Below are 26,901 nucleotides of genomic sequence, written 5' to 3'. Positions count from 1 at the left end.
AATTATGGCACAAATTAGGAGATGGTAGATAAGAGCAGTTGCTAAATAATGTAATTATTTGGTGCCATGATATGTCTTTATTCCAACAGCATGCCTAAGAGTGTGCTGTTATGCTGACGCCCATAAAACATTAAGGAAATGTGATTTAACATTAACAAAACAGCATCAGATGGAAAGCCTAACTAAATTAATCCAGTGAAATAGGCCTAAGCTCTTCAGTAGAAGAAGGGAAAGATAAAGCATCTCCATTCGCTGCAGCATTTTGAGATGACTGAGAAAACACAAAAGAGAATTAATGTAGATTCATATGCTAACATGTCTTACAGCCCAAGTAAATCAAAAGAAAAGATGAGAAAGTATGAAGTTGGAAAAGCACAAAAAAGTTTGTAAATGCAGGCCTTAAAAGAAATAAAAAACAACTAAAAAACAAAACAAAACAAAAAAGAACCATGCTCCCAAAGTAACTAGAGGAGAACCAATTGAACATACAAAAGGGAAGAGAGTTGTGCAGAACAGAATGGAGACATCTGAACATGTGAGGACATTCTGGCTATGCTTTTATTACATTTATGGTTATCAACCTATTGTGTGATTTCCTCAGGGCTTTGAAGTTTCATAAATGTAAAGTTGTTTCTGCTGCAAACTTTGGGATAGACATAAACTAGCAACTTTAACACTAAGGTTCTTGGCTTCCTTCACATATAAAAAAGTGAGAGAACTGGGTTGGAACACTAATGATTATTAACCCTTTCACTCCAGCTCCCTGTATTCTGATGATTTCATGACACGAGTATCTGGAAACTTGAGTATCAAGATTGAACATGTTTTTGAAAGTGATGGATACTAGTGGAATTTCCATCCTGGATTCCCTTTGCCTACTGAATTATAGCATTCCACAGAGTCTATAAAACTAGGTTTACAAAAGTTCCTGAGAATAGGGGACCAACCTGGGTATTATGACTCTTTGTCTGCTACCTTTAACACTTTCTTCTTAGTTATGATACTCAGTTTTATACCTACACTAATTCCTTTGTGGAGCTTAGTGACTTTATACCTGTTTATTGAATTTACATATCTATGTCTCCATGTAATAACAAATTGCATCATATGTCACATTAAAAATCCAGTCTGTTGGGCGCAGTGGCTCATGCCTGTAATTGCAGCACTTTGCAAGGCTGAGGTGGGTGGATCACAAGGTCAGAAGTTCAAGACCAGGCTGACCAACATGGTGAAACCCCCTCTCTATTAAAAATGCGAAAATTAGCTGAGTGTGAAGGTACATGCCTGTAATCCCAGGTACTCAGGAGGCTGAGGCAGGAGAATTGCTTGAACCCGGGAGGCAGAGGTTGCAGTGAGCTGAGATCATGCCACTCCACTCCAGCCTGGCTGACAGAGTGAGACTCCATTCCCCCCGCCCCAACCCCCTGCCCCCAAAAGAAAGGAAAAATCCCATCAGTCATTTGAACATTGTGTATTTAAGTTGCTGAAGGTATCTGGTCAACATGTTGACTTATTTTATACCTTTTAGTGATACAGAGTTTTACCTTGCATATCACTATTTTGAGAAGATTTTTTTAGTATAACTCTGAAGAAACCAAAAAAATGTACATTATGAAGGTCTACCTTTAGTTCCACAGATGGATACTACAATTCACCAGAAATCTAATTAAAATCCTGCAGTGTGATGTTTAGGATGACACAAGGCTTTGGAGTCAGAGCTTCCCAGAACTGAATGCTTTTCTATTGCTTACTGAGTCCATTAAGTTCTCTAAGCCTTAGTTTTACCCATCTAAAAATATAAATAAATGCCTCTCATAGGTATGTTGTAAAAAGTCAATGAAATGATGTATCAAACATCTTAACAATTATCTACCCTTGATGGATACTATATAAATGAATATTGCTATTATCATTGTCATTTTTATATAATGAAACTCAGGGTTAAATATGAGGAGGATAAATTTATGGCTGTATTTGTTTAATTTAATTGGAGATGGAACGAAAATATGTGTTATTAGGTATGTCCAAGCATCCCTTGAGTAGTCAAGTAGTCAACTGTTGGATGATTCAGAAAATGATTTGAGTCCACTTTACTTGCACTTAGAGGACTCGGGGGGAAGCGTGTTTTGTATTGAGGATGGGAAATCGGTACCCAAAATTCTGAAATGGTACCAAGTCTAGATACCGAATATAGAGTAAGACGGTCACATAATAAGCCTGTACCTCCTAGTCTTCTCTTCCGGGAAAAATTTCCACCCAGTCTTCAAGGGCCAGCTCAGTCACCTCCAACCTGTTGAAGTATTTCTGGACTCCTGTAAGCCAAGTTGGTGAATTTCCCTCACTCTCTTCACATGTTAATAGTGACCCATGCCCCATTGTCCAGGAGCTGTGGACCTGTCTGCCTTCCCCGGGAGACTCAGCTCATTCAAATTTATAAACTCATAATCTTTCACAAGGCCTGTCAAATTGGTTTGCCACTGTACTTATAAATAAATGAATATTTTGACAAGTCACACTTGAGAGTCAGATTTGTCACTTCAAATTAGGAGTCCTCAAACTATGCTCTCTGGAGAGCTAGGGGATTTTTAGGGCAAATGGTAGATCTTTAGGTGAGAGGAAATGAGGAGGGCATTGAGTGGGCTCTGGTTCTTCCTCCAGGACATCAGCCTGATTTGTCCAATTTTTTCTATGTTATAAAAGGTATTCCTGCATAAATTTCTTTTGAAAAAAATTTTTTTTTTTTTTTTTTTTTTTTTTTGAAGCGGAGTTTCACTCATGTTACCCAGGCTGGAGTGCAATGGCGCGATCTCGGCTCACCGCAACCTCCGCCTCCTGGGTTCAGGCAATTCTCCTGCCTCAGCCTCCTGAGTAGCTGGGATTACAGGCACACACCACCATGCCCAGCTAATTTTTTGTATTTTTAGTAGAGACGGGGTTTCACCATGTTGACCAGGATGGTCTCGATCTCTTGACCTCGTGATCCACCCGCCTCGGCCTCCCAAAGTGCTGGGATTACAGGCTTGAGCCACCGCGCCCGGCTTGAAAAAAATTTTAAAGTTCTAATGTGAGAAAAAAAGGAAAACAAAAATGAAAAATTATAGTCAGTGGATAAAAAAGAAAAAAGTGCTCTGACAGCTTCACTGCTTGTTTGGAAGATATTAACAAGACTGATTTCTACACTGTTACTCCAGCTTTTATTTCTTCAACTGGATTGTCATAGGCAGCAATTCTTTTTCTATTCATTTATTTTTATTTGTTTTAAAATATACTCAGTGGCATTAGAAGGTGCGGATGTAACAAATATCTGTTATCAAACTTTTTTGTTTTAAGTAAATAAAAAAGGACATTATACTTTAAAATATATCAAGTAACCACTTCTTTTCTCAAAAATCAAACCAAGAACAAAAGGTCATTTGTATAAATTACATGAATAATTGACCTTTTCTTTCTATAAAATTATTGCTGCTGAATATTTATGTAAAATTTTAAAGACATAAATGTCACTCAGAAATTAGAAGCAAGGGGTAAAAGTAAGTAGATACCATTCTACAGCCAATTATATTCATATTTTCAAAAAGTGAGAGAACTATGGATTTACATCTCTTCAACAGTGAGATGAAATGAATGGCTGAGCTGTTAGAATAGGAAGCAAACTTCTGGGGTGGAACAGAGATAAAATGAAGCACATTTCTACTGAAGTAGATATGTATGCACCAAACAAGTGCTCCTCTACGTGATATTCAACAACTTCTGCCTCTCTTGAAGGCAAAGGGATTGCACTTATACAAATTCAGATTCCTTAACCTACTCCACCCCTACTAAATCAAAATCATGGGCATGGCTCTGGGACCTGTATTTTTCACAATTTTCACAAGATTCTTATTATGAGTGATCAAATTTGAAACCGACTGATATAGCAGCCCATGAATTCACAACCGCTTTATAAGGAAGACTACCCATTTTCTGTTGTAAGATGCAGTTTAAGAATTTATAAGATGCCATTTATTTTGTGAAACTTCTTTGCTTTGTCCTATTTGCCCTTGGTTGAAAGCCACAGGATGTCATTACCCATCACGAAAACAGAGGAGGGAGACTAGAGCAGTAACAGGCCAACACAAGGCAGCAGGGTAAAACAGCACATTCTCAGTTAGGCAGGCTGGATTTAAAGGCAGGCTTTATACCTTTAATGAACCGGAGCTCTTTCAGACCATGGCAGGTGGGTGGTTCTGCAGGCACTGTGTGAAAGGTGAGTGCCCCAGATAGGTGGAGGCCAGCGAGAATAAAGAAAGGAGGATTGGATGGCAAGAGGGGAAAATGAAAGCAAGACTGACAGGAGCACACACAGGATTTTAGCTTGTTACGTCTTCGTGTGACACAGGCAAGACTATCATATGGCACTTGACATCTTCAACATGTATTCCCTTGGAAAGGCTCACCTTAACAAGGCTATCAGGAGTTGAGTATGAACAATTTAAAATTTTATTACAAAGAAGCAGCACAGAAGGGAGATTGTAATAAGCCTGGCATTATGCAGACTGCCATTCTTCCTTAAACACTGGAACATATGGTTCATTTGCCTATTTGATACTCATGCTACCTGATGTACTAAGCACTATCACATTAAGTAGTTGGTGATACAAAATAAAATTAAGTTTACTTGCTTGTTCCATTAGGAATGTCTGCAAGGAGGAGGAAGGGGTAGAGAAGCCTGCTTTGCAGTTGCTGCATAATGTATAATCTCGCCTTGAAAAGGCATGTGCAGCGGAGATATTTTATTAAGACTAAGCACTTGGGAGTAAAGGTAAAAGCAAAAGGAACAGTAATGATTTAGAAGGTAGATACTGTAAAATATATAGAGAAGTGTCATACAGGGACGGAGAATCATATAATTGGCTGTCTTGCATTCAGGCAGTCAGGCTCCCATTAGCTGGTGCCTCCACAAGGTAAGATGATTGGGCAAAACCTCCAAGAAGAAAATGTCATGGTAGCTAAGTATAGGGCAATGGGCTGTGTAACTAGAAGAACTACTTTGTCCACATAATTTAGCAATGAGAAGAACAGATAAACAAATTGCTTTCCTGTTCCTTTTCTCTGTCAGGCATTATGCTAAGAGCTTTCAAACAGGCCTTCCCAAGGAGACCTTTTTATCCATGAAGTAAAGAAATATCCAGTGACTTGCTCGATAACTAGCACTTCTGTCTTATCATGGGGAATTCCCTGATTCTTTCTCTCATCTTTCTCCCTCATCTCCTTCTTTCTTACGTTGACTTCTTCTCCCTGCTTTCCACTTTCCCTACCATCTTTACACTTTCCTTGTATAGTTTTCCCACAATGGAATATGGTGTCCAAGATGTCTGGGTGTTGTGGAGCCAGACATGTGGAAGTGCAGTGAGTTTGCTCTAACTCTGAGGCTTGAAGGCAAAAATATTGAAGAAACACTGCTTGTTCAATAATTGAGTAAGACTCCAATCCACCTGATGGGTTCACTCTTTCCCACAAGGTACATGCATTTGCCAAGTGCCCAGAGCCACACAGATTTTAAGAGTGGCATTACTGTAGGATAAATCACACAGAATCCATGGTTTGAAAACACCTTTCCGCAAATATATATATACTTGGGATAAGTCGGTAAAGGTAATGGAAATGACTCCAGAGAGTTCATCTATCCACTTATTTCAGTTCTGAGATATACGATCACATTCTGAAACCAATTGCCAAGGGGTAGAATCTCTATAATTGAGTCAGTTTGATTCTCTGCAAATTCCAAAATGCCTTTGTATTTAGCTCTTTGAGATTATTGGGGTAAAAATGATACAAATTTTAATCATATAATGGGTGACAACTGTGATCCTCAGAAATATAACTGATTGTGAAAAAAATGTGCTTTAATGTTTTGAGATAAGTGCCTGATACATCACCCAGCATACAAAAAGTGCTCAAAGTGGTTATTGTCAATATTTATAACAATTTGTTTGACTTTTAACTGAATTTTATTTTATTTATTTATTTGAAAAAAATCAGGGCAAAATGCAATAGACTTTTTTTTTAGGAAAGTGAGAGAAAATGCTGTCAATTGCTTATAGATTCAGTTTTCATTTGTTTGTTTGTTTGTTTGTTGAAACAGGGTTTTCCTCTCTTACCCAAGCTGGAGTGCAGTGGCACAATCATGGCTCACTGCAGCCTCTACATCCTGGGATCAAGTTATTCTCCCACCTCAGCAGCCCCCACACACCCAACCATTAGCTGGCACCACAGGGTTATGCCACCACATCCCAGCTCATTTTTTTTTTTTTTTTTTTTTTTTTTTGTGGAGACCGGGTCTTACTATGTTGCCCAGGCTGGTCTTGAACTCCTGAGCTCAACCAGTCCCTCTACCTTGGCCTACCAAAGTGCTGGGATTACAGGCATGAGCCACGGCACCCAACGAGATTCAACTAAATAATACTATTCTTTCAATAACAGGACAAAATTTCTTTTCTCCATCTCTTTGTTTTCATTGATGAAAGCTCGTGTGTCCACTATGACCAAACCCCAGGTTATTCAGGCATTGTATTTAATGCTGCCTGTCACAGAACAACATTGAACTGTCTCTCCAGTGGGTTAACATTTCCTATTAAATTCAGGAGGTGATCCCTGAATAGGTAGCCAGCAGTCACTGGGCATAAGGAGACAAATCTAGGACTTTGATTTCTGTCAGTTCATTTGCTAAGTAGATCCACAAGGAAAAAAAGAAGTGATTAATCAAACTTAGCAGATGTGAAATTGATTCCCTCAGTTGCCTGAGAATGCCTTGCAGAGATAAACTTAATCTGTATTCATCCTGATATGCCGTGGTTGTTCCTTGGCAGCCAGAGGTAAGCACGCACAACTGGGATATGCATACAAGTTACGATGACAGCAATAAATACATCCAATGTAGCAGTGTGTGTATAGCTCACCTGCCCTTCCGCACATACTATTTGAGTTTCATATAATCTCATCAGAGAGTCAAGTACGATTTTTCTCTGAAATGAACCAATTGAGAACCTGTGAAGTGGGACTTGCTGGAAGTTATCAACTAAGAAGTAGAATTGCGACTTCAACCCAGATCTTTGACTTCAAATAACTTTAAAGAAAAGCATTATCATAAGAAAAGGCAAGAAGAATGTTATGTGTCACGTGACTATCTGGTTTAACATTTTATCCCCTGCACCCAGTTAGGTTATTGCAAGTGTTCAGCAAATACATGCGAATGAATGAAGAAATTAATACATGAATATTCATACCATGGGTCTATTCATTATTAAAATTTTTGGTTTAGCTGCAAAATCCCTACAGTTAGTTAAACCAATTAAACTTTAACTTTTTTAAATTTAGCAACACAGAAAATATTTATTGAATGTGTGCTATATTCCAGGTTTGTGCTGGATGCTAGGCCTATAATGGCGAATTAAAGAATGGTGCTCTGTGTCTTCATGGAGCTTACAGCCTAGCTGATAGGGATCTCTGTAAATTCTGATTCCATCTAATTGAATCATTTTAGGGGTTTTGATAATTCACAGCAATTTCCATGTTTGGCTAAGTCACTTGGTCACCCAAGCAAATCATTAAAACATATATAAAGTTATAACTAAGATAGAACTTTCAATTTTAACCTCCTGAGGTAGGGTTTTTATTGATTTTTAAAATGTAATCTCTGTGCAAACAGATGCTATGTGAATACAGTGTTTAATATTTCTTAAAATTGTTTTCATATTATTTTAAGATAAATCCAAGAAAGAGTGGCCTTAAAAAAAAAAAAAGAGGAGTCTAGCATTTCTATTCAAGGTCATACCACTTTTCAGTGATCGATCTAGGACCACAACCCCTGGTTTCTAATTCCCAATGCTTCCTGGTTTCTCCTACAGGAATATTCCCTTTGCTTCTCTTCAATATAAGTGCTATTTCTAAACCACTGGTAGGCCTAAAAAGAATGAGACAGATGTTGCATGACCATTCATTCCTAGCAGGAAAGCAGGCAGCCTTTGGACTCTGTAATGCCATCTACCTATTTTTAGTGCAAGAAATACTTTTCTCCTCTGACAGGCTGCTGTGAATATAGATCCTTGTTTTAGGAATAGAACTCTTAAAACACCCAAGAATTCAATTATACCACATAGACTAATAATAAATATGTTCACTGTATTGGGAAATGTTACTTAATCTGAATTAGCAACACATCAAATTACCTCAAATCATGTGACAACAGCCTTTCAAAAACTGAATAGTGTGTGTGTTCTCCATTAACCATAGAAAGGAAAAGACGTGAATACAGAGATGGAAGACTTGGCACCAAGTCTAAACTTCTTCACTTACTAGCTGTGTGATGGAAGCTGTTTCAATTCATGTAAGACTAGAAGAAACTGTCAAAATATATATACTGCCGCCATTTTTTATAAGTCAGCAATTCAGTCTGATCACTTTGAATAGGCTTCTTTAGAGCCCTCTTAACCATCTCAAGGTAGTTATACTTTATTGGCTGCAAGAGTTAGTGACAATGAAATTTCAAAGTAGACAGTACCATACAGAAGTTTTATAACAGAAACTAAAAATGTACATTTCCTCACATAGGTATTTCCAAGGTCAAGAACCAGAAATTATTTCTACTCAGAATCATTGCAAAAATTTGAACTTTTTTTTTTCTTTATCTGACTCTTATTCTTCCTACATATACAACTCTGCCATCCTTTAGCAGAGGTATGAGATGGTAGAAGTTATATATGTTATATATACAGCTATTTAAGTGAAATAATCAGCCTGGTATGGCATTAAAAATGTGTCCTGGGCTCAGTATTCTGTGTTTGAGTTTAGGATCTGGTACTGTAATTTCAGAAAATAGGCTAGATTATCTCTAGTGCTCCTTTCAAATATAGCATGAATAGTGTATGTACACATGCAATAAACCTTGTATTTGCAATCAAATCTAAAAATTAATTGCAAAGTCAACCTTTATGCCCAATACTCTGTCCCTAGCTCCTAATATATTTAATTTCCTTTGCTTTGGAAATTTGATGCCAATTCCTAAATACCCATCTACCCACACCCCACCCACATGAATGCATACATACTCAATGAAATAAATTTTATTTACGTGTTCAAATGTGAGAAAAAATATTTTGTGAAATTAACCACTACTGTAATATTGTCTTCTCCAAAGCTTTCTTTAATATTATCTTCTCCAGAGTCATGACAATTTGAAAGCTAAATGTAGCTACTTTGCTAGAATTTAGGATCTATTCTGTCACACTCTTTTGAAAAAGAAGAGGGAGTTCTGATCAGGGAAAAAAGAATTTGGCTACCATCTAATGGTTCAGACCAAAGATGAAGAAGAAATAATCAACCTTGGGCCTGAACAAGCTTGAAGAAACTGTTTGACTTTCTCTCCTCTTTTAGGAAAATGAAGTACTTCTAATTAATTTTATATATGAAAGTCTTTGGAAGACAAATGACTAGCCCGAAGTTACACACTCAATAGGGTAGGGCCTGAAATATTTTTAGTTTACCACACTACATCTCTAGCAAACAACAGTGCCCCTTCTTGCCCTTCCTCCTTTCTCCCTCTCTTTCTTTCCCCCTCTTTCCCTCCCTCTCTTCCTTTCTTCCTTCCTTCCTCTCTTTCTTTGTTTTTTTTACTACTACTCTAATTTTTTACTTCAATCTGTTTGGAAGTCCCGTGACAAGACTATACAAAAGCCAATAGGCCAACACAAACAGAAGCATATATGCTATATTTCTCAACAAACAGCTTGAAGCCATGCACTTAATAAAACCAGCCGGATCAGATGGCATCAGAAGAAGGGACAGGCTAGGAAGTGTGCAGGGACATAGACTTATGGAGTTGACTGTGTGACCTTTTGAAAATTACTGATCAATGTAATCTATACCATGCAGAGATATTGTGACTGTAATTACTACATTCTGCTGGAGCTCAATTATTTTCAGCATTTAAGAATGCACATTCAAGAGATAATTTGTTTGTTTGTTTGCATGTATGTATGTTTTCTTTTGTTAAGACCTGCATTGAAATCCTAAAGCAATGAAAGGATAGAATGAAAGAATAATCTATAAACAGAAATCACAGCGCTCATACCCTTAATCAAAGAGAGACAATGCTGAACTGATATGACTATTAGTACTGTGTTGAGGTTAAAATAACCCCAAAATTTTTCCAAATGGGGCAAAATAAAACAAATACCTGAAAAGTTGTTTTAGAAAGCAGTTTTATTTGTGCTTTTTTTTCTCTTTATCTTAGCTTTACTCAAATCCTTCCTCTTCCTTTTCTTTCTCCTCCCCACATACTTTGCTTTTGGGCCTTTACAGCTTGTGGAAGGTAAATGTCATCATTCTGCTCTTTTGGTGAGTTACTTTATTAAACGAGGCACTGTTAATCAATTTGTCCAGACCCTTAGAACAGGGTGTTGTGTTTCATACTGCAGGGTCTCTTAAGGTTTTCTGTTTCACAGCCATGTATTCAAATCTTGATTAGATTTTAGGAATGAATGAGAAAACATTTAAGAAGAATTCACATCTAAATCTGTGGGGAGCAAATCTCTCAGGAAATGCACACAGAAGAGACCCAAACTGAGTCAGGGAACACATTTCCTTTCACCTTTTCTTTCAGCTTAGTTCTGAAGCACCTGTTCTTAAGTCTTGAGGCATTTCCCCAAGAACAACCTTTCTCTAACGCTGGCAATGCCTTAAATATTAGTCCTTTTTGACTCATTCATTCATTCCACAGATATTTATTAATTTTGGTTCTGTGTTAAGGTACAGGACATATGAAGATAAATGTGACATAATTCCTGTCCTGGGAAAAGCTTTAGTCCTGGGATGTAAAGAAGCGTATAGAATAAGGGAAGACAGAATGCCCTAGAAGGGGCTCTCTGGTGTATAACTCATTAACGGAACACATCACCATAAATGGAAAGGGTCTTCAAAGCAGCAGTTATAACTGCAATGGGACTTTACACAAACCACAGAAACCCCTGGTTTTTTTGTTTGTTTTAACCTTTTTGTTTTAATCTTTTTTCTGTGGCCACAAATGAAATATTGGGATTAGAAGTGATAAAATCGTGTCCGCCTTCCAGCCTATGGCCACTTTTCTGGCATGGGAGAGTCAATGCCAGAATGCAGATTTCCAGGTTTCTCTGAAACATTGGAAGTTCTACAAACCTAGTTCTATTTTCCCACAAGGCAACAGTTGACAGAATTTGGAGTTGTGACTATCCCTTTTGGGTATGGAACTTACTTTCTAGTCCTTCACAGTCATTTCTTCCAAGACTAACAATTATATTTTAAAACACTTTCGTTGCCCTTTCTTTCACCTGGCCTTTTACCTGCCTGTCCTCATAAGCATTAAGTCATGGAACATATGATGCTGATGAAGTGCTCATTGAACTAAAGGGACTATTTTCATATCTTTAGCACAATGGCTCATTCACATTAGGATTTAATTGCATATCTGATTATATAGTAACATGCGTGAGTCATTAAAGACAGCAGCATCTGTAGTCTACTCACTTCATGTATACAAGGCTCTTCTGTACAATAGAATAAAATGTATTACAAAGTAGAGAAAAACACCTGTTTTTTTTCTGTCAAAATCTCCTAGAAAACATGCCAGTGCTGATCTAGGGTTTTGCAACTGCATCCGTTATGGAAGGAAACCTCTCTTCCTTCTCTACAGGAACCTCTCAACATTTCTTCATGTGGTGAATTCATTTTGTCATGGTGTGAACACCTGTGTGACTATTTAAAAACCACAAAACCAGGTGTGTGCCAATGAGTGTCTCTCTCCTTTGTGAAATGTTCTTTGCACTGATTTCTCAGCAGGCTGGGTCGGGAAAAAGGCTTCAATCTGAATGTAGAAAAAGGTCTTAAAAGATTTTTTAAAATCTATCTATTACAAGTGCATTCACTGAAAATACTGCAGCTAATTTATACAAACAGGTCTTGACTTTATCAGATCTTTTTTGTTTTTTACTATCATGAGAAGAATGTTAGCATCTCTGGATATGCCACTGAAAGCTTATCATAAAAAAGGAAATTTTGAAAGGCCTACTAAAACCCAAAAATTTGGAAGATATTATATTATAAACACTTTAAAATATTTTTAAAAATAAAAATTGATTTACCTTTTGCTTTGTCTAAGGGTCTCCGTTCCCCTTTTCCAAGAGATAGCTGCCCTGGGAAAAGCATTTGGTTTGCATTCGATAACAATATCCCCACCAACTTGAACAAACGAATTTTTTTTAACTGGACTTTTGGAGAAATCTGGAGCTGAGGCTAAAAACAAAATTTAAAACAAAAATTTTTAATTACTTAATTAACATGTAGTGACTTAAGGGGTGACTTGCTATGCTAGACAGAATCTAATATTTATAGTTGTAACCTTTTCAAGTTACATTGCTCAAGGTGTTCTGGGACCAAATACTGACTTAACATTTTAGAGCTTATATTTTGTTTGTAAAATGAAGATAACAATAGAAATTACCTTAGGAAGATAGCGTGGGGAATTAAATGACATAACAGTTGCAGGGGATTATAGTACAGTGCTTGGCACAAAATATGGGCTCAAAAACTGTAACATATTTTTGTTTTGTTGGTGGTCATTGCAATAACAAAAGCAAGTTGGTAGGGAAGATGAAAGTTAGACAAAGTCACTTTTCTGATAGCATTTACAACAAAGGAGATAAAGAGACTGAAGAAGGATTTTAATCCTGACCAGGAAAGTCTATTTCAGCCAAAAAANAAAAAAAAAAAAAAAAAAGATCATATATATCACATACATACATACATATATATATATATACATGTACCTATATTTATATATATGTGTGTGTTTTTGATTTATTTCAGTTGTATTCTATTGCAGTTAGCACTGAAATAAATCAGACAACTTTTTGCTATTAGCAATAAAATACCATTGAAATACATCAGAAATACTGTATCATCATGTTGGCTTTCCCTTCGCTAAATAAATGTTAAACAAATGCCAGTTCACAAGCACAAGAAATTATTAGACTACTGGCGTGCATCTAAATCTTTCCAACTTCATGAATGTTGGAATCCATGTGTTCAACCACCATTCTTAATCTAAAGCTCAAGTGAACTGAATTTCTTGTAGATATACCTTGCTCTCTTGCTTCTGGGGTTTTCAGATGTTGCTTCTCTGCCCTTCACTTGACTTGTGTACATTTTTACTTGTGATCTTAGATTAAAGGGAATGTCCTCAATTTAGGTTATGTTCAATTCATCATCTGCAATGATATCAACTTCTCAATTCTTAGCCATGAGAATTGCCATATTTTAAATCTAACATTTTTTTGCTCCTTGAAATTATAGGTTCAGTGAAGATAAAGGTCACTTCATTTTGCTACGGCTCAGTACATAATAAATATTCAATCAAACAATTGTGATAGAAAGAATGAACAAATGAATGAGTGCTCATCACCCATAAGCTCATAAAACTTTGTGTCTTGTTATTTGATCCTTCCTCTCTTTTATCTCCTTTGTTCTTCCTACCACTAAGAAGGCCTTGGGTTGAAAGCTATCAGCGAGTCATTTATTGTGGCAGACACCACTGGCTGGATTTCCCAAAATATCATTTTCCAATTGCTTTAATCTCAGTACTTTCCAATATACGGACTTATCTTTCTACCTCCTCTTGATGTCTGGATGGTCATGTGACAGGGCTCTAGTTAATGACATAAAAAAAAAGTTTGCTCTGGAAGCTAAGGGAAATTCTTTCCTAATAAAACAGACAAATGTGATAAATTCTGTAACCTCCCTCTTCTTCTGCCTTGAGTATACACTTGATTTCTGTAATTACAGCAGCCATCTTTAAACCATGATGCTTTCATCATGAAGGGAAGGTATAAAGAATAACATTGTCAAGTTGAGGTGCCGTACCCGACAGCCAATGCCCCTCTTGTTAAGAGATAAATAAAACACTGTTTCTTTTAGTCACTGTGAATTGTGATAAATTTTATTACTTTTTAATTTGCAGCTGAAAATATACCTAATAGATATTTTTTGAGTGATACTCAACAATTCCTGCTAGAATCAGCTTTGGAAGAGCTTCTTCTGGTTTAGATGCACTCAGAGGTGGGTTTTTTTCTCAAGCCCCAGCGCACTGCCCAAGCAGAATAATAATCACCACCTTAAATTTTGTAAAAAGCTAACTTAGACATTTCCCATTATTTAATGAGACAGCAATTGCTAATTCACAAAAAAAATTGAGTTCAGATTATGCATAATTATAGCTTGCTAAAATGTCATTTTGAATTTGTTGGTTGTAAATGAATGACTTACCTAAAACTCTCAATTCAGCATTTGCATAAATTATCTGATATTTGTTTTCTGCAGCACATTGGTAGACACCAGAATCCGACACATTCAGCATCGTTATGATGAGTGTCCCATTTTCTATTTGAATTCTCTCCTAATAAAGGAAAAGGTATACAAAGATGCTTGTCTGTTAATGTAGCATTCTCTTAACCAGGATATGTTATTAAACAACATTTGTGTATATCTATGAAATCTGATACTTTAGTGTATTAATATACTACTAGATCCTGAGCAGCATGTCTAAGTTTAAAAAATGAAAATATGTTTAGGATAATTTTAGTGGTTAGTAGTATGTTTTATATTATCTCATTTATTTGACAATTGGCATGCTTTGCACAAAATGTATGTTAACTTCCTGTTATTTGGTATACACAATAATTTGGAATACTCCACCATCCAAATTATTCCAGAAAACATGACTAACAATAATATTAGATATGCATCTCATGACTAGAACATCACCTTGGCTTTCCATTTTCCAAAAGTTTCAAAAACATTTGAAATGTAACGATGTGATAATTTTCTAATTGAGTCCTAAGTTGGAGAGCTAAATCCTTCCTTTATATAGCCTACTATAAAGTGTGTCTAAACAGCCAAAATCTGTTACAAAACACCATTTAGGGTATAGAAATACACTTTGAGTGCACATAAGTGCACATAATGACATAGTGGTACATATATAACTTAAGACTAAATATTTCATGGTACGTATTGCCATCCTCTAGGGAAGCGGAAAGTAGGCTGGAGGAAACAGAATGTTAAATGCAAAAGGCATGCAGGAAGAAAATTCCACTGATGCTGAAACAAAGAACAGCATTATATTCTGCTTCCAAACAACAGATTTTCTTTGTGTCTCTGGCTATTCTTACACGTGCAAAGTAAAATGAAGAATTAACACAATTATCTGGATAATTCAATAGATTAAAAAAACTCATTTTCTCGGTATTGTAGAAGAAAGTATGTTTTAAATTGAGAAATGTGGATAACTGCTTTAGTTCTTTACTTTCCTCGGGGTTTAAAGACAGTCATCAGTTTTCATAAAACCAAGATGTTGGGTAGTGACTAAGAAATTGGGTTCTGGTATCAGACCAAAATAAAAGTTTAAAATTCTAATTATAACATTTACTAGGTGCTGTGTGACCTTAAACAAGTAGCCTAACCTCTTTGAAACTCATTTCCTTTAACTAATAAAGGAATAATAATTGTATTTCTCTCATAAGGCTTTTGTGAGGATGCAATGAGATAACGCATGGAAAAATATTTTATCACAGGGCTTGGCTCGTATGACAGTTCAGTAAAAGTTATCTGTGTCAGTGATGATGAAGAATTATGAATCTATTACTGACTAGCTGTGTGATCTTGTGAAAGTTATTTGTCTTCTCTACACTTATTTTTCTCATTTGAAAGGTGAGTTACTTTGCAAGTTTATTTAAGGATTAAATAAATCCGTGTAGGCTTCCTTTCCTGGAACATACTAAAGACTCCCATAACATTAGCTGTTTCTGTTAGCTACTAGTACTGCTAGTAACAAAATTTACCTAGTAGAGTAGGTAAACTTTTAATATCAACATAGTTGCTTACCTCTGGGTTGAGTCGTTCACCGTTTTTTAACCACGTGTACCAAGGGTTTGGTTTTCCACTAGCTTTACATTCCCAAAGCAAGCTGTCATAGATAGAGAGGTATGTATTTTGTATTTTCTGTTCCCATTCTGGAGGAGCTGTTTCAAAAAGGCAAGTGCAATTGTTTGGTAAGGCAATTATCCAAGACAGTATACAACATTCCAGGGGCTGCATAGATCAGAAAGACAAGGCTAACAGGGTCAAGTTGGATTTCACACACAAAATTTGAGGGAGGGGAAACGCAGGAGCTTCAATGTGGGGTGACAGAAATCCTGCAGCAAGTATCATTGGGCATCTGGCTCAAGTTAAATGTTTGTCATTTGTCATTTTGCTGCACCTGTATAACAACTTGGGAGCTGTGGGAAAAAGTCAAAATGTAGAAAAAGGCCAAGGAATAAGTCCATGCTAAATATTAGAACATAGGTCAAGTTAGAAAATGTATATCAAATATGAACCTGTGTAATGAATCTGAAAGTTCACTGATTACATTTGTTCTAAACTAAAAGCAATAAATCTGTACCTATATCAGACACAACTACAACTCAATACCTTGAAGCATAAATCAAACAGGAGCCTCCTCACATTTTGGTAGAAAAATAATCCAATATTCTTTTTTTCTAGATAAAACTCTTGACAAGAAATGAGAACATTTGGAGTTGTATAAAGGTTCAATATCTTACTTTAATCCTTGGTGGGAGTTTTCCAAATTTTGTCTAATTTGAGAAATTTCTTCATAGTACTAAGGCAACAGGCAACTGGCATAATTGATGTGAAAGTAAGATTGTATTATTTTTACCATTATTTATGGAAACAGGCTAGTTGGAAATTAAATGTTTTAACATGAATATCTCTTTCATGAGCTGACTAGAAAGTGCCTAGAGGTGCCAATTAATCACTCTCCTTTAGTTATGTCTTTGGATATATAGAAGCACATGATGTTTCCCTTGGACTCTCAGGCTGTGACAAGCCCCACGCTTTATATTTGTAATTGCATTTAATTTCCTGTACAATCTTTTCTGCGGATTCTTGCAAAGATGTTAGGTAACCTGTAAAAGACCACATGGTAGAAAACAAGGAAACCAAAATTTGAACCCTAAAAGCAGAACCTAAGTAAAGGGCTTGAGTTCCATGTGTTTATTTGAGAATGCTAGCCCAAGGGAAAATTATCAGGAAAAGGGGTTGTCACAGGAAAGTAAAAAAAAAGTCAATGCAAGGATGAGTTATTGAGTTGACCACCAACATGATCCATTTTTCTCTCTCTCATGCCAACTTCTAAGGAGTCTTTATGAGCTGTCTACCCAGCGAAAGCAAAAGAAATCATTTATTCACTAGTTCCCATTCATGGTCATCTAAGGGTAGCACAGGTGTAAACTACTGGCACATCCAGACTGTGCATGCTTAAATGCTGAATAGACTCATGAAGGAGCCAAAGAAAACCCAGAACAGGAAACAAGATGTACTTAGTTTGGCACCTGAGACAACACTCTTTCAGGTTACCCGTACAAAACACAATGCTGAACTGGTCACTGTAGAAATGGTTCAAGTAATAAGAAGTCGGGCCAAGAGGGTTCAAAATTGTATACAATATAAAACCCAAGTCTGTCTGCCTTCTAGAGTTTTTCTACTGCAAAACTGCCCCCCCCTCAAGACAGAAGACCCTCCAATGAGCCTATGAAAGAGTAAAAGCAATCATGATGTCTCTGGGTGGTGGGAACTAAGCCTAGGATTACCTCTTGTGGAAATCAGGACAACCTCCCGTTATAGAATATGCTTCCTGAAGCCTTGAGGGACAAATCGAGGCAAAACTTAGAACTGGGTGTATTGATGAAATAGAGCCATGTTTCTGGGTATTATTAATAAAATTATATAATTCATAGGTACTTGTTTAGAAATTGCCCTAATTAATATATGTTTGATCTGGGAAAAGAAATACATGCTCATATATAATTTCACATAGCTTACAAAGGTTTCAGATATATCTGATTTTATACTTAATGCAATAATTGTAGCTTTAGAGCACATTCATTTATTTAATGTGCACATTCTTTAGATGATTAAAATTCTGCAGAGCAAAGTTGTAAATTTTCAACTAGGTAGGAAACTCATGGGAGAAGATGCTTAGGATTTGGGGCCTACCATACAGGCTTGAGTTTTAGACTTTTTTCTGCCATATTGACTGGTTATGAAAAGTCACTTAACTCTTCTGAACATGTTCTATTTTCTGTGATGAATAATACTTTAGAGATTTCGTTTGGAGGTTATAAAACTACACTATATATGGATATATAATATTACTTGGTTCTGAATTATAACGTAAACACAGCAATATAATTGAGACTGAGAGATTCTTTTCTTGAATTTCTCACGTATTTTTCAACTCTGAGGTAATTAGTCAATTCTCTTTTCTTTTGGGAGCACTTCAGAAAGTGAATTAATATGTGACTAAGAAGCATAATGATTATGTTATTGACCAGGTATCCATTATTACCCACAATGACCATTTCAAGCTCATTAAATGGCTAATTTGGTTGTGATGAGATATAGTACAATGAATTTAGACCACCATGTTGAAATGCTATGACAGAGTCCAGTTTCAGAAGGCATTTCAACGTACTAATCTTGAATCTGACAATCACTATCTCTGAGATCCTGCACAATTAACTTAAGAATTTTTTGCCTATAGTATCACTGAAGATTATTTCTACCTCTAAAGATTAATCATAAGATTTCTACTTCTTAAGATTAAGAATTATACAAATGAATGTGTATAAAATTGCTATGTAAGCTAACATTTGCTATATCAGTGTAGAGAAAAATACTTTATTATTGATTTTTAGTTGATGGATACCTTTGTGTTCTGGTTCATCTCTTGGTTCTATCTTTGTATATGAAATATAAAAATGGAAAATATGTCTTTAAAACTAGCCAAAGCATTCAACATCTTAATTCTACTAAAAACTCTCATTTGCATCCTATTTTATTTACAAAGAATGCTAAATTCCAAAGACTTTCCTTTAAAGTGTAGGCACTATTGAAAAAAAATACATTGTTTTTCTTGGCTAGCTTTGCTAAAACTGTAGGAGAATAATGAGTAGGAAATCATATTCTATATATAAAATAGTAGTTTTCATTGCAGGTTAAAGTTGAAAATTCTAAAGAAAATGGAAAATCGTATTACAGACATTTAATATGTTCTCCCCACAGGACAATCAATCAGCATTCGTATGGAGTAATTACAGTATCCTAAATTTTTCTAGTTATTACACACACACACACACACACACACACACACACACACTCTCTCTCTCCAATTACTTTATCATTGATTATAAACATGTCACATAAGAAAGTATTTTTGGCCACATATAAATACTTTTTTAAAGTTATCTAATACAGATATATTGAATTTACTGAAGAAGTTAAAGATATTTTAATAGTAGACCACATTTTGAAAATTCTGAGGTATATTTTACGGTTATTTAATGTAAGTAAGAGAAAATTTCAAGCCTGGATAAAAGAAGACACAAAGACAGCATTTAGATAATATATGTATTCATCATCTCACTTAAGTTTATGAGAGATTTTGGTAACTGAGACAAACATAATTTTTAATAATGAAATCACCTTATTTTTACATTATCTACTTATGGGTAGGCAAAATATCAAAAATAGAAACAAATATTATAAACCACCATGCAGTATTATGTTTTCACTATCAATTTTTTCCTTTATTTATAAATTCTACTTAGTGTTAGAATTAGGATTGCTATAATCTGCTACAGAACGTGTTATGGGAAATATATGACATGCTACCTTTTATTATAAACTTTTATGGCTCTAACAGGATACTACTGATATTTTCAAGGCAATTATAATAAACAATAGCATTCAAAGACCATGCTAAAATTAAAATCATATTTTAAAGATGGTCATTTCCATCTGCTAATCATTGTATTAAGCATCTAAATCTGAAAATATGCCTTCCTTATTTCCACATGACATTTTTTCACAACATGCTAATGAGTTCCACAGTTTATTATGAAGGGCACTACCAAATATTTTATATACATCTGAAATTCAATTAGCTTACCATAAAAAATGAGTTGACCCTTTGCAAGGTTTCTTCCTCGAAGGTTGCTTGCAATGCACTCATAAAAGCCTTCATCTTCTTGTTGAAAGTTCGGTATTTCAAGGATAGCTTGGGATTTGCTGTACTTGACTTTTCCTGGCAACGGGCTTCCGTCCAACTTTCTCCAACTAATATCAGGGACTGGACTAAACAGTTATACCTCATTAGAATAGAAGATGATGTAGTCTTTATGACAGCAGAATAAAACAAGAGCATCCTTACAAACAACTCTCAAGAAAAATATTCTAATCATCTATTGCATTATGACTAGCTTCCAGATCATGCAATCATTCACCATTCACTCAATCAGTCATTTATTAAACACTTTATTAAGTGTGTCATATGCAAGTCACGGTGCTATGTTCAGTCATGGAAAATATTGATGAATAAAATAGGTATGTCCTCTTCCCTTATGTTGCTTACAGACTAGTGGAAAACATACCATAAACAAATAATAAAAACAAATACAGTTGCAAATGGCAATAACTGAAAGAAATAGGGTGTAGAGATAGTAATAAGATTATGTTAGTTTATTATAGTGGTCAGGAAATTATTTGCGAGAACATGACATTTAAGACTAGGCAGGCTTTATATACATTTATAGTTTCTATGGCAAAAAATGTAGTGTTCTAGAGCTAAACTGGTACTAATAGGTAACTGAAGACATGTGATGAGTGAGCTAAAATATTTCCAGGGAAATTAGCACTATAAAATAGACCCATATGAACTGGTAAATAGGCTCTATGGTTCTCAAAAAAATTCTCATTTATACACTATTTAAAAAATAATAACAAAATAAAGCTGGATTTACATACTGTCTCCTGTTATACAGAATTTATAAATAAAGTAACTTTATTAATATGAATTTAGTCTGCTTTCTCCTATTTATTTTTAGTCTAATATGGGCATCTTTTAAAGGATCAAAAACACATGTTATAATAAATGAAACATGTTATAAGTGTTTAACAATAAGAAATGGATTTAGAAATTAATGGTTTAGAAGGCATAATGTAAGAACAGGCAGGCTCCAAGCAAAGTTCCAGAAGGAAAATATCCACTACTAAACTAATGATATGTAAAATGAATTCCCAGTCTGTTCACATTAACATCTCTCCTTTCCTCTTGTCAAGTCATTCTTCATTCCCTTATAGATTTTCAGATGGTTTAAATAATTCTATTCTAATTATATTTCAAATTATTAATAATAATGGTAGTAAGTTATTTTGCAAAGTCAATTTGTAAGCCTTGAAGAAGAGGAAGAATTTCTTCAAGTCAGCAGAAGTAATGTGGGAGACTCATCCAATTACATGCAAAGCAGTTGGCAAATAAAGATTTGAAGACTTTGAGCAGTAAACAACTGCAGAAAGTTGGGGATGACTCAGTAGAAGCTTCAAGCAAGAAAACTTATTAAGCCTTAGACATTTTTATTGGAAAAAATTATGATCCTCCTGTGTACATCAAGGATAAAGTACAAGAATAAAATCAGATGCGCTCAAACATATTTCCCAGAAAATGTGCCCGAAATCAATGTTTGATTCATCTATTTGTCTCAGAATTAGCATACAACTACAGTGAAAATTTGTATTTTGAATTGTCTTAAGTACAAAATAAACTTGTTATTATCCTATACTAAGTTTTTGTCCTTCTGAAAAGCCTTGTCACTTATTACAAATTTAAGTTGACATTTCAATAAATTGGCATATTCTTGGCAACAATTAACCTCAGATAACTGATGTTCTTTTTCATTCATTTTAGGGCATATCAAACCAATAAGAATGAAATTCCAGAAGAAAATTTATTCACATAGATATTCACAATGTCTAGTGAATTTTATAGAATGTGAGGTATTATTCAATTAAAAATACAAATGTTGTGTATATTGAGGTGAAAATTTTATCTATGGGTAGTTGTGATTTAAATGTCTTTTATTTTCTCCTTTCTGCTTATTTCTAATTTTCATTATTTCCCTACAATGCACATGCATTACAAGTGTAACAAAAATTTTCTAAGAAAAAAATTTTACAAAGGAAATAAAAAGCTCTAATATTTATCTGAATTCATGATTCATTATCTTTTTATGACAGCAAATCTCTGAGATTTATGACAAATACATGCAAAGTATACCACTGAAAAAGCTCTTAATCTAAAACATTCAGACAAAGTAGAAGTAAAAATTGTGTATTTTTCCCACTGCTATATCTTAGTTCTCTATATTAATTGTGAAGACAGATGTCATTTTTATATAACTAAATACCTAAGTAATTGAACATTTTGACAATTATGATAATTGTAATAACATCACAACAAATAGCTACCTTATATGCATATATTATACAGACTAACAGTACCTGTACAATACAGAGTACCAGGTACTGTGTATCTGTATAATATATACATATGATTTCACTTACTTTTCCTAAAGCTAAAGAGACAGAGCTGAGATTCATTTCCAAGTTACTGGAAAAGAATTCTGACTTCACAGATATTGTATTAAGTTGGGGCAAAAATAATTGTAGTTTTTGCCATTAAAAGTCATGGCAAAAGTACAATTACTTTTGCACAAACCTAATTGGATCATTCCCTTGCAGCCTAGGTATTTGTTACTTTACAGAAGTGCATCTCCATTTTAAGTGGCCAAATTGTGTGGGCATAAAAAGAACAAGTCCAGCCTTTTGGAGAAGGTGGAAGAATTCCACCTTTTCCACGGAAAAATAACACAGTCACAACATTAAAGTCTTGCTGGACAAGCATTTTCTCCTCTTGTTAGGAGAAATGGGGTATCCTATGTAGACATACTTTTCTTAGAGGAACAATGTAGCAGAAAATGTCAGTGCTAGACTCATATACCTTCTAATTCTTCTTCTGCCCCAGATTCTTATGTACTTTGCACCCTTAAGAGCCAGTTCATGTTATCTCTTTTTGGACACTGTCGTCAAGCTGCTATAGCTAACTTATCTTCATAAAGAAAGAACTGAAAGTACCTAGGAATTTACATGCCCCCAGGAGGAGCCCTTAACCAATCACTGACTAGATTCTAGGGTATAACTTCTCCAGCTTCTATGTCCCTGGTTGTGGGACAAATCTCTGTGTGACCTGTATTCTCTTCAGAGCTATAGGACTGAGCCAAATTTATCTTCTGTGGAACTTTGCTTGACACTGTACTGAGCATGGCTGCTTTCCCTTCCCTGCCCCACTTCCCTATTTTCCTTTGGGTTCTTTCTAAGATCTCATCTAATAAATCACTTTTAAAAAATTATACTTTCAGGATCTGCCTCTTTAAAATTCAATTAATTAGAATTCCCAATAGGCTCTGATCATGTACTACTCTAGTTACAATACCAAATGTAGGAAACCTTTAAATATTTCTTATTATAGTACTTTTATATAGGCATTAGACACACATCAAAATAGAAGTCTGGAGAATTGAACATCAATTGCATATAAGACAAAAAAATTAGTAGTAGAACCTTTGTGAAAAACCACAAATTGTGGAACATCTGTTGGCAACTTATTGCTCTGCAGAACGTGGTCACACCAGAATGATATCAAAAGGCACGAAACATAAGAGAAATGAGGCTGAACAGAGACAGGAAAGTCTCATTTAAAAAAGAAACACTTCTTTAATTTTCTTTCTTTCTTTTTCTTTCTTTCTTTCTTTCTCTCTCTTTTTTTCTTTCTCTTTGGAGTTATAAGTCTGATAAACCATTCAATTAAGAAGATTATAATATTCAGGGTACAGCACTGGGCTTTAAAAGTAACAGTGTTCAATTTTGAAGGTTACAAGAATTGATGTCCTGGATTCTAAATCTGCAGAGGACATTTGTTGTTTGCTTTTTAAATTATTTTTGCCTGCATTTTTATTTTCCTTAGAAAACCCAATCCTCCCAATCTCCTTTGAGTTGGGCTGATCACACCTCTGGAATTAGGTGAGAAGACATAATTCAGGTCTTGCCATCAGAGAGAGGCTTGTGGACCATGGCCACCTTGACTAGACAAACATGGGGATGAAGACAAACCAATCAGAGACAATTAGACTCAGTTCCAGGACTGCTTGCAGGATGGCCACTGAAGAAGGAATCTCTTTCTACTGAGGTTTTTTTGACACAGTGAGTCATAAACTCCAAAATTCTAGTCAACAATTTTCTGCCAAATAGAGAAAGCATCTCTGAAAGCTGAAGCTAACACAGAAAGGAAACTTGGTATTCTTCACACACCTAACTCAAGTCATGCTTGGTGCCTACCATCCCCCAAAAAACAAACAACCAAACAAACAAATCTTCTAAACATTTCAATTAGCATATATATATTCTTTTTTCCTTAACCCCGTTTTGTCATTTTCCTGCTATATTCAACCAGAAGGGACCTGACAAATTGATTCAGAATGCCTCAGTTCAAATGCTAGCTAGGTTAATTTCTATCTGTGTGATTGAATTACATGATATAGTGGATTTCTCCTGGATATTATATTGTGTGCTCTAGATATTTTAGAATCCTCACAGCAAAGAAAAACAAACAAAAGATCTAAAAATAATGACTTAAAAAGAACTTTAATTAAGAAAAGTCTAATAAAGTGCATTTTGGGGCAATAGTTTGTGTTACAAAATTTTTAAAGGGAGAAAATTCAAGCCGATTTATAAAATTTCACAGTTCCTAATGAAATGTTGAGATTTTTTTCAGCTCAGTTATATAACTGCTAAATTTGAATGCCATGTTCTTCTTATCGTTGGTAATGTAAGGTACAGAGGCAGAAAGAATAAATGCAAAACACAGGTTATTTAAAAATATGTATGCATTTTAATGAGCAATTCCCAGTTCATCCCAGAATTTCTTATGAAGGCACAAAGTAAACAGCTTCAAATTTCACACCATTTCTCTTTTCTGAAGCCATCCTAGATGGACAGCAGGTGGGAAAAAAAAAAAAAAAAAACTGGAATCAATTAAAAACAAAATTAGTTTAGTAGTGAGCTTTACTGTTTTAATGTAAGTGAATTTTTCCAAGAGATACCATTCTGTGTAAATAATAATAATTATTATTACAATAAGGTTTACTAGTATAATACTATGTATGTAGTGTAGAGAGAAATGTGATTCTTATCCTTAGCTAAACTTTGTTGTGCATTTATAAGCATGAATCTTCTTTACATGGTTTGGATCTGTGTCCCTGCCCAAATCCCATGTTAAAATATAATCCCCAGTATTGAAGGTGGGGTCTGATGGGAGGTGGCTGGATTATGGGGGTAGATCATTCATGAATGGTTTAGCACCATCCCCTCGGTGCTGTTCTCATGATAGTGAGTGAGTTATTATGGGATATGGATGTTTAAAAGTGTGTAGAACCTCCCCTCTCTCTTCCTTCTGCTCCAGCCATGTAAGACATGCCTGCTTCCTCTTCACTTTCTACCATGATTGTAAGTTTCCTGAGGCCTACCCAGAAGCAGAAGCTGTTATGCTTCCTGTACAGCCTGCAGAATTTGAACCAATTAAACCTCTTTTCTTTACAAATTACCCAGTCTCAGGTATTTCTTTATAGCAGTGCAACAATAGACTAATACACTACTCATTTACAGCATGATAATTAGTAATAGTGCATAACTCATAGGCTTATTGTGATGATTAAACTAATTCATGTCACATGCTTAGCACACTGCCTAGCACATGTTAAATAATATGTTTGATTGTTCAATTAGTAAAAATGTTTTATGATTATTATAATGTGATTGCTATTATTTCAAAACCAAGAATACTAATTTTCACGTATTTGCCTTTTACTCTCTGTTAAGGGTTTCATATGATGATGCATTTGATTCAAATTGATTTATGAATCATTTATACACTGAAATCAGATCTTCACACTATGAATGAAATGGCTACACAAGCCTAGGTGTGTGTAAATTTCCTGCATCTCACCATTTAATGTCCTTGCTGCTATGGAGATATGGCCTTGATCATAGCAGTCATGTTTATTTCATCATGACAAGGGCAGGAATCTTTCAGGTGAGACATGGATGCGTAGGTATGGAGGACCTCTTTCTTTAACTTGATTAATCATCTAGTACCATTTCAGCAAGGAAGAAAGCAATTAGACTGTTGTTTCCAAAGAGAAGAAAATTGGTGTAGGAAAATTCAATATTTTAAAATAATATTAATGACCATTAATTGAGTGCTTACTATGTACCAGGCATTGTGACAGATGGCTTCCATATGTCATCTGAGCTAAATACTCAGCTTGCAGCTGCTAACAATGCTAATTAACTTTTTGAAATGGTACTCACGTTTAGACAGGTAATTTCAACTAAATTATTACCTGCCAGTTCTCCTCCACTTAGAGTTTCAGAGCAGACTAATTTATTGTGATCTACCTTCTCATTTCTTTGAGTTGCCACCCACTAAATTATAAGCACTAGTAGACTCTTTCTCCTACTGTGGCTTCAGCATTCTTTTTAGACTCTATGTAGTTTGTTCTTGTTGATACCAGTAATGCAGTATTCACCAGCAGTTCATTTTGCTTCAAGATAAATAATCTCTTTAAAATGAAAAGTTAATATATTAATCAGATGAAGAGTGCCACAGAGTGAGGTGGATCTTTGAGGGGGCCTTCAGAATGAAGATTATTGTTAAATGTTTTGAAACTGTTGTTACAGAGTCAAAGCAAATGGTGCCATTATCGCTTCAACTACAGAGATCAGTCATTTCTGGCAACATTTCCCTTTAAACCCCAATTGTACACTCTTCCCCTGTCTCTTTTTATAGAAATTGGGCTTGGATGCAAATCTCAATAAAGAAAA

General features: G+C 35.2%; 1 protein-coding gene across 3 annotated transcripts in view; it reads right to left on the bottom strand.

Annotated features, from left to right (window-relative positions):
- Positions 1-26,901, bottom strand: part of CNTN6 (contactin 6) — a 294,828-nt gene that overhangs the window by 56,260 nt on the left and 211,667 nt on the right. For all 3 annotated transcript variants that reach the window (XM_037730963.1, XM_017507288.2, XM_037730964.1), the window contains 4 exons: positions 20,078-20,262; positions 15,949-16,085; positions 14,332-14,461; positions 12,153-12,303 (listed from right to left, as the gene is read on the bottom strand). In XM_037730963.1, the coding sequence (XP_037586891.1) occupies positions 12,153-12,303; positions 14,332-14,461; positions 15,949-16,085; positions 20,078-20,262 (603 nt within the window). The remainder of the gene's footprint in view (positions 1-12,152; positions 12,304-14,331; positions 14,462-15,948; positions 16,086-20,077; positions 20,263-26,901) is intronic.

The sequence above is a fragment of the Cebus imitator genome, unplaced genomic scaffold (assembly GCF_001604975.1).
Source record: "Cebus imitator isolate Cc_AM_T3 unplaced genomic scaffold, Cebus_imitator-1.0 Scaffold371, whole genome shotgun sequence".
NCBI classification, from domain to species: domain Eukaryota; kingdom Metazoa; phylum Chordata; class Mammalia; order Primates; family Cebidae; genus Cebus; species Cebus imitator.
This window is presented reverse-complemented; position numbering and strand designations above follow the sequence as displayed.